General features: G+C 40.0%; 1 protein-coding gene across 6 annotated transcripts; it reads right to left on the bottom strand.

Annotated features, from left to right (window-relative positions):
* Positions 1–6,070: 6,070 nt before the first annotated feature.
* Positions 6,071–9,137, bottom strand: LOC115579143 (CMRF35-like molecule 2). Of its 6 annotated transcripts, XR_003983618.1 has the most exons (7): positions 8,898–9,127; positions 8,410–8,736; positions 8,206–8,301; positions 8,037–8,093; positions 7,442–7,540; positions 7,233–7,279; positions 6,071–7,077 (listed from the first exon to the last, which is right to left on the bottom strand). XR_003983618.1 is itself a non-coding variant. In XM_030412663.1 (6 exons), the coding sequence occupies exons 1-6, from the start codon at positions 8,926–8,928 to the stop codon at positions 6,874–6,876; spliced, it is 810 nt and encodes a 269-aa protein (XP_030268523.1). In that variant the 5' UTR covers positions 8,929–9,125; the 3' UTR covers positions 6,071–6,873. The 6 variants fall into 6 exon arrangements, 3 of the variants coding, with proteins under 3 accessions (XP_030268523.1, XP_030268534.1, XP_030268529.1); XR_003983614.1 differs by having other exon boundaries at positions 7,442–8,093; positions 8,898–9,136; XM_030412663.1 differs by lacking the exon at positions 8,037–8,093 and having other exon boundaries at positions 6,071–7,080; positions 8,410–8,739; positions 8,898–9,125.
* Between the last annotated feature and the right edge of the window lie 300 nt (positions 9,138–9,437).

Raw genomic sequence — 9,437 nt, 5'->3', positions numbered from 1 at the left:
GCAAATGATATGTCAAACAGATATTTATTTGCCTTAGAATATGACTGGTTATTTTGCTTATGAACTGCATCATCAATCATCACATTGTTTTTCAGTCATGTGAGTGTCCTCTCCACCCTTTCCAAAAATGACTCTGCGTGTGTGTGTATCAGTGTGCTGACTAGCCATCTGCTGCCCTCTGTTCTATATAATGGAGTATTCATCTCAAACAGCTGGCTGCCACACTGACCTCTGTGTATTCTCTGGCTGTCTCTCTGACAGTCAGTCAGTCTGTCTGCCATTCTTTTCTCAGTCTGATTATTCAGGTCTCCCACTCCTTGTGTGATCTCCAAAATATCACAAACCTAATGAAGTGTGTCCAGACTTGGACTTTGGTATGCTCTGTGGGGATTTCAGAGAATGTCACAGTGGGCATGGTTTTGGTCGTTACATTAATCACAGAGACAATGTATAGATAGTCTTCTTTTGCTGTTTATTTGTGTATTACATAAGCTTGTGCTAAAAGACAGGATAAGTTACATTAAACCAAACAGTGCAGGGAACACTGTTAACAAACATCAGTAGTGTCCTTGAAGCAGGCATTAGTGAGAGATGATGTGGGGGATGTAGCACAGCAGACAAAATGTAAGCAACACAAACACCAGTCAAAACCCACATTATTGTTGGAGGGACCGGCTGCTTGACACCATATAATGTAGTAGGTGAACCCCGCCTCGGGCAAGGCCTTTAAGATGTAGTTTTAACAGTTTTAAACTCAAGCTGCACAATGTTCGCGTGGCACTCTGTGTTATTATCTTTGGACACACTTTTGAAGCATTTAAATGGTCACTTTAACAGTAGGTTTGCATGCACATTGTGTCACAGTTTATATCATAACTTACGATACTTATCATAACTATCATAGTATCATTAGGTTTTAATGTAAAAACAAGAAGTGCATGTTCAAGTCCTAAGTGGGTCAAAGGTTGATCTGAACATAGTCGACACTTAGTCTGTTTATGTCTCTTTCTGTCTCGTGTACTTGGCGTCTGTCTCCTCCATAGTTAATCTGTGACTCTCAGCCATTTCAGGGATCACTGGTTTGTGTTTAGAGAGAGGTATTGCTGCTTTTTTTTCTGTTGCTCCAATCTCTCTCTCTCTCTCTCTCTCTCTCTCTCTCTCTCTCTTTCTCTCTCTCTCCTGCTTCACAATCTGCGATAGGCGTCCCATATTTTTCTTTCTCTCTTTCTGCTGCCCTGGTTGTTTTCCTCATGTCAGGGCCTCTGTCTGACTCTGCTGATTAAGCAACATTTTATGTACTGTGCAAGTAATGCATGCACACACACACACACACACACACACACACACACACACACACACACACACACACACACACACACACACACACACACAGGTACATGAGAATTAATCCATGAATCGATGTGGAGTGAAAGGTTTATGGGTTGCAGCCGTTTCTCTCTTAACCTCGGAGGGTTAACTTGTGGAAATGTTGCTGGGTGTTGAAACTAAACTACCGGGCCTTCAACAGTGGAGGAGGCAAGCAGGGGGAGCATCCTGTTGAAACATGAATTATGAAGGAATAACACACACACACACATACATGCAAACGAACACAGCTTTGTCCTCGTATGGAATGATGTACACACACGCGCACTCTCGCTCTCTCTCTCTCTCTCTCTCTCTCTCACACACACACACACATATACATATTAGTACAGCACAGCTCTGTTGTAGTTCCCAAAGGATAACCCGTGGCTATTTTTGGCAGTGTGAGGGACTTTAATGCTCAGAGCAAGCGAGAGATGGAGTTTACAGGAAAGGGATTGAACAACATAGGCAATTCCTTCTTGACTGGAGGAGAACTGGGATTATTGTTGGTATGTTCATTGGGATGATGACATAGAAAGACAAATCAGAAATTTAAGGAAATACAAATATATCAATATATTAGCACTTTAAAAGTGCTCTACTTAACATGTTATATATTGTTCATTTAATCTGTACATAATGTAAAAAGTGTAATATTGACACTAAACGAGCAAGAAATAGGATATGGAAGGAGAAAAAATGACTTTTTCTTGAGGTTTGATGAAAAAGATTATACCAAAAACATTGCTCTGCTCATAAACATCTGCTGAAGAAGAATAGCATTTAGTTCAAAGTCCTCTTTATGGTCACTATGGAGACAGTGTCCAGCTGTCATGATCACAGAATTCAGTTTTATTGAAGCCTTCGCTTCTGCTAAATCATATGTTTCAGCAACTTCTGCAAAATCAATTCAGTAAGGGCCTCAATTTTGACCAGCAGCAGACCGTACAGCTGGATCTATTATTGGACGGCGGTTTAATTGAGAAACAATTTATCTTTGAGATGAAAGAAAACTCTGGCCATGAGGACACTCATAGTGTACGCCTGTGACCTTGAACGCAACTCAAAAAAAGCACAATGAAAAAGAAGTCAACTGCTGAGGAACAGCGTGACACAACGCAGAGAGGTAAAATTGCAGAGGTGCCCAGAATAGGTGAGAGGGGATCGAAGAAAGGGGGGACGGCGAGGCTGCACAGCTGCCCCAGTAAAGAACAGATGAGCCTCTTTTTTTTTCGTTTCCCCTCATGCTGCTCTCGCCGCATCCACGTGAGAGAGGAAGGGGAGGAGGGAGGAGGCAGGGGAGGCTGGGAGGAGGAACGTGAAGAGGATCAGGGCTGATGAACACCACCGCATGGCAATCCTGCTCCATCCTTTGGCCAAAAATCCAGCTTCACCAGTTGATCGGTTGAACAGTCACAATTTTCTTAAAAGCAAGTAAAAGAAATAGGCTGATGAGTGACTATTACATGTTATTATTGCATTTGTTGTTTGTGATATCATTTGAGCACAAGGTAACACATCAATATCACCATGAAATATGATAAATATACTTACCAACAGTACATTTATTGGCTTGAAGGAAACTAACGTGTCTGACACCAAATATGAAACTCTATCAGTATGGAGGAAATGTCTCTCATTTCTTGAAATGAAAAAAAAAAAAAGTCAAGAAATTAGATATTAAGGAGATTAGGTTTGTGTCATAAAATGACAGAGCAAAGAGGTTTGCAGATGTACACATGAACACACACATGCACACAAACACATGCACACAGGGTCTTATTAAGAACTAGAGAAAGCTGGTCTGGTGATTTCCAAGCGTTCCAATGAGTTGGAGAAATAAATCTGCTATGTGAGGGTTTTTGGCCCGGGGAGTTTCTGCCTAAAACAAAAACCTGGAGGGATCGTTCATCCCGTGCAGAGTCCATCCATGTCATGTTTACACTAAAAGGGGACATGGGTAAAATTCAACAACGTGTCTCCAGACCAAAAGAGGACATTTTGCTAAAATATTCTCATCTGTTGGGTTAAAAAATAATGAATCTTATTTAGCTATCAGGGCCAGACTGTTCCACATGTTGGTGTAGCAGCAGTTTTACAATGACTCATATCCTCAGTCGTCATGCGAGCAGCAACTTTGTTGGAGTAGGCATTTGTCCATGTCTTATTTGGAAACTTTATGACCAACCTCACGAGGAACAATGTCTCCAAAAATTTAAGAAATCCTTTATTTCTGCAAGTTTTCAATTTTTCAGTTTGGGTGTGAGCTAATTGGCTCTATGTCTGTGTGTGTGTGTGTGTGTGTGTGTGTGTGTGTGAGAGAGACCTGAGTGGGATTTGTCACCATAAAAGAGAAAGAGGGAAGTTGTCAGCCTCTGAATCATCTGTACATCCTGTCATCAACAGCAGTGACCATCACTGGTGTCTCTTTTATGAAATAAAAGCGAAAAGAAAAAAAACATTCACCTGATCTGCAGTGCTGACAGTCTTGCTATGTGTTCTGATTCTGATCGACATTGCCTTGGCTTATGCTTTTTAAAAGTTCTATGTTCTTATGTTATTTTGATTTATCATTTGATTCACATAATACATTTTTATGAATTCTATCTTATATTTTTTCACATTTGAGCACATGTCTTAGTAATAACCATTATTCTAATGTTTGTTACACAAATGCAATATCACCTTGCCCATTGCACATTAGAAAAAAATAAAATAAAATACAATAAAATGAATAAATATCATTAAAATAATAACAACACATAAAAAAACAGAAAAAGAAAAACAAACGATTAAGATAAGATAAAAAGAGGTAGAACGAGGTAGGACATCTGAATAGGGTCAATTCTTATGGTTTTGCTTAATTCAAATGTTAGACTCATGACAGTGTGACACTGACATCTTAAACTTAACATTGGCGTCTCAGGGTCAGAAATAAAGGCTGTTGTTAATTCACTGTTGTTCTGTTTTGTTGCCTTTGGTAACATCCACATACAGCATTATGTGGATAAATGTGCACATTCTTCCAGTCTTACTATCCAACCAACCGAGCACTGAGTCTTAGCACTGTGGAACAATCAACAATTTCTAATGCAAATGTTTTGAGAAATGTTTCTTTTCTTATAATCTGTCTCTTCTCTGCATGAAATCAAGAGAGAAGAGAACCTTCCTTGCAAACAAGTGTACTGTGACTGACATTTGAATGATTTCTTACACAACAGTTCCCGTCCACTTCTCGCTCTCTGTCTGCAAGGCCCACTTGCCAGACAGAGTCTTATTCCCGGTAATGTCGCGCTGACAAGTGTTTGTTTCTCGTCACAACAGTTTATGTATGAGGGCCACGGTGTTTTCCTCTGGTCTCGTCTGGGCCATTTCATTCTCACAGGGGAATCATGTTCCCTGTCTGTGAAGGACAATGTTCCAGTGCAATGTGTATTAAACTATGCATATGTTCAAGGGCGTGTGTATGAGCCATTATTTTGTGTTTTATCTGTGTGTGTGTGTGTGTGTGTGTGTGTGTCTGTATGCACATGTATGCGTGTTTGTATGCGAGTGTGATGATGGCTGTTGCATAATGCTTCACCAAAGTTACCATGAAGGGCTGCATCTGAGGAGTGACTCATCCTCTTCTCCTTGGACAGAGGCAGCAGAAAAGCTGGACTCCAGCGCCATCTTCTGTACCGCTTATGTAAAGGCACCTCAACCAGAAACACTTCTCCATGTTTTTGTCCTGATTTGAAATTGCATGCCTTATTTTTTGCTTTTTTGTATTATTATTATTGGATAGGCGTCCCATATATTTTTTTTTTGTAATTTTTTTAATTTTTTGTCTCCCCACAGGAAGTCAATTTTTGAAAAGCGAATGGACTGAAATATTTGAAAGTCAGATTGGGAAAAGTAGATGTGTAATGCTAAAAGTAGTATAAAGCCTTTTGTGGCTCCAGAGGACGCTGAATGTAATCTGATAAATTTCATCTGGTGATGTCACTCAGTGGCAAAGCCTTTGTGGGTAATGCAGAGGGCAGGTTTTGAAAAGAAAGAAGAATGTGTAGAATAATACAAAATTATATTTATGGGTCTGCTATATCAGTTTTAATTATTTGTTCCTAAACTGTCCATAATGAGTCTAACGCTAGACCAGTGGACTACTTTTCAAATCCAGGCTCCTACATTACCCACAATACAGTTTAGCCACTTAGTTACATCACATCACATCAGAAGTAGCCTTTGCCGTATTAGCTATCGCCCATTAAAGTTTGCAACCCGTGGTAAAGAGAACTTTCAACGGATTACTTCAGTGGTTGACTTGTGTGACTTAAAGGGATAGTTGGTTAATTTCGCTTTTTTGCTGAATCCCGTCCACTGCAGTACAAAGCTGAGCGTCTGGGCTGGAGCGACTCTCTACTTCTCCAAACTGAGGCTGCGCTGATCGGTGATTACGGTAGGAAACAGATCGACTATAGATATGTACTTTATATGACCCCACTTCAAAAAACCCGAACTATCCCTTTAAGACTCAAGAGCAAATAACCCACATGTTTTAATTCGACTTTTTTTTTCTCTCTCCACGGACCCAGGGTCTGAAGTTAGTGGAAGAATTAGACTTGGTGTGAGGCTTTCCAAACACGGTGTAAAGCTTTGTAGAGGTTACTGAGCGTACCTGACAAAGGTTCGACATACAGGCCTGAAAAAGTGAGAGAACTTTCATTTACAATGCTAAACACATTGGTATTTATTTTTTTAAATTCCACATGTAAAAACAACTGAAATCACATTGACAAAAGAAAATAGTGAAAGGATTAACAAAGACACTGTGACCGTTGAACTACAGAGATGAAACTAGTTAACAGTCTCTGTAAGTCCTATACGCAACAATAATAAATCCAGCAGCAGCACAATGTTTGTATAGATGAAGGTGCCATGTCCTTTGCAACCGATTCTCCCTCCCAGGTTGTCAAAAACGAACATTTGTCACACCCCTCGATGTCTCATATAGACACACTAGGTACTTGAGCATTTGTTTAACGACTGCTGTTTCAGGGTTCTTGCCACTGGTCAGCTTCATTCCATTTCAAAGTGCCCTAATGGCGTTTCATAGTCTGCGATTGTAACATGGGAAGCTGCTCCTTTTATTTCATAGTTCCAAGAATATGTGTGGCCGAGGATATGTAATGTGAAACCGTCTTCCTTAAAACAAATATAGATAGAAATGTGAAACAAAATCAGTATTGAGCTACGTCATTCAATAAAGCACAGGTAATGCAAAGCGAACTGGCTTAGTCACCCCAGTAGACAAAGTGGCTTTCCTTCAGCTATTCAGAATTGTGAGAAGATTCTGTGAGTACTTGACCAATCAGAAATGTTCAGCACTGCAGGCCCACCCCTGAAGTGTCTGTACAACTGGAGTAGAGCCCCTCTAGCAGGGACTTGTTGTGTGATAAAATAATGTCCCCAGAAGTTAATTTGGATCCAGGTGCCTGAGAGGAAACCTTCCACTAAAGGTTCCTAGTCACGGGGGAAAGTTCTTTTGTGAGCATGGCTCAAGTGTCGCTGTTTAACAACCTGAGGCTGAGAAGACGTTGGCTGGTCGGTTGCGTTAAAGCAGACTGTGGAGTAGAGCAGACGACTGTCCTCACTGATGTGTGGGTCTCCGGCCTCAGTGTAGAGGCTCCTGATGCTGCAGATGTTCTGACTCTTCACGTATAAAACCTGCTGTAGGACACACACAGTGTTGAATTAAGGCCTTGTAAACTCAAACATAACCATGCACACAACACACACACGCACACACGCGCACACACACACACACACACACACACACGTGCACACACACACACACACACACACCCACACACACTTCTCACCGTACTCCATGTGTTGATCCACGGGGCTGCCTCACCTCCAAACGTTGCTGGGAATAACACACAATAAGCATTACATCTCACAAACTGCAACCAGGACAAATGGTTATGACCCATAATTCAATAATAAGGGTTAAGTCAGAGAATTACTGGGTAAATAATAATGTAACATGGACATACATGCTTTAAATAGTTAAACTGAGGGAACTCACACCCTGTATCATGTCTGTGTTTCCTCGACCAACAGTAAATAAAACCCATCAGCAGCAGGACAGCAGCAGCGACAGCCACAGGGACGTACAGCTTGTTTCCTGTCAGTGGCAGCGACACAAGAGGTAAATGTAATGAATAAAAAAATTCAAAGCTTTCTAGATCTATGATTTATTACAACTGCTAATTCTTACATCAAAGCACTATAAATGTTGTACAATGCATTTATTATTTCAAAAAGACTAGCTGATTTATCTGGGACCAAAACCCTACAAAGGAAACAGGTGATTTAAATTATATCTCTGTATACATTTGACACATATAACATATTTTTGATTTATAATTTATTTTTATTTTTAAATTTTTATTTCAGATGATGTTAACCTGCCTAACTGTATTTGAAGAACTCCAAATGTGAAGTACAATTCTACTTTCCCGACACTCACCACCAGATGGCGTCATTTTTGATCAAAAATTACCTTGGATTATTTTTCCTCTGCAAAGTGGCTGAAAACTCGTATAATCCCCAACAAGGAGAGAGAACAAATTCTTTGGCTATTTATTTTAAACTACTATGCACTTGTTGTGATGTGTTACCTGTATACATATCTTCAGGTGTTTAGGACCACAGTGTTGTATCAGCAATGTCTGACACTGAGTAAAAGTAGCCAGAACACAGACTGATAATTAGCATGTGTTAATGAGAAAGTCTGCATATATTAAGATGGACATTCCTGATCATGATGTGACACACAGTTTAAATAACCTGTAGCTGATTGTTGCTGGTTCCTGGTGATGGTTTGAACTGTGGTTAAAACAGGAGGATTTGAGATGACCGGTGGAGGTTTAGGAGGTGCAGGAGCTGACAAAGAATAACAACAGGTGTTCAGAGAGGAAGAATGAATACAGGTGCATTAAAGATTAGGAAAAATAGTCAGAGATAGAAAGAAAATAGCCAACTTTGACATACCTTTGTAGACTTTGAGCTCAATTTCTGTTTTAGGATCAAACCCATATGCATCTATCTCACACCAGTATGTCCCGGCATCGTTCAGGTTGACGTTATGGCTGGTCACACGCAGCCTTCTTTGTTTGGTATCATCACAAATATAATATTTCCCGTTTCGTGTGCTTCCTTTTTTTCCAGCAGCAGTTTCAATGACAATCATCCTGTGAGCATAAATACCTTTATAGAAATGTTTAGGATATGTTTCATATACAGAGTCATATGGGCAGGAGATCTCAGCCAGTCCTCCCTCCCAGGCTGATACACGAATGTTTGGTAGTTGGCATCTGACTGCTTCCAGAGAAAAATAAAAACAGGAAATTACATTTTGATTTAATTAGTTATCTTCAAAATGTCTCAGAAAGTAAAATATATTTAGCATCTTACTAAAGAATATCAACAGTACATGAAGGAAATGTTAAACTCTCTGTTCGAATGTGTTCAGTACTCACCAAAGGACAGCCAGATGATGAGAAGGAGCATATTCCTAATTGGGATCTTGACTTAATTCTTTCTCGCCTTTTGTTTTCCTTAGCGTCTTACAGTTTCTCTGCCCTTCACTAACTCTCTGACCAATTCAGTAAGTCTGAAATCAATTTAAGCCTTTCATCCTTTGCAAGAGACACCACTGAAGTGCCACAATGAGACAGGAAGTCTTGAGGTCAATCATGAAGGGTGGAAAGAGTTAAGTTGGTGATGTTGATGTGAAACCTGTCAGCTTACTTCCTTTTTTCATATCATCTTTTCAGCTTTGTTCTCTTCCAGGCATGTGTGTGTATGTGTACCTATTCATTGTAGTTGGAAGGTGTAACACATTACTTAACTGTAGTCAACCACAAACAAAAAAACACAGAAAATAAACATGAATTTTACTGTTTAATGCTGATGAAGGTTCTCAGTGATCCAGGTCATAGTAAATCTGCTAAAGTGCTGTATCATATGCAACTGGACTTGTGTCAGTTTCTTGAAGACGTTTCACCTCTCACCCAGGA

This window comes from Sparus aurata, chromosome 1 (genome assembly GCF_900880675.1).
Source record: "Sparus aurata chromosome 1, fSpaAur1.1, whole genome shotgun sequence".
Classification (NCBI taxonomy): domain Eukaryota; kingdom Metazoa; phylum Chordata; class Actinopteri; order Spariformes; family Sparidae; genus Sparus; species Sparus aurata.
Note: the sequence above shows the minus strand (reverse complement) of the source record. Positions and strands in the feature narration are given on the sequence as shown.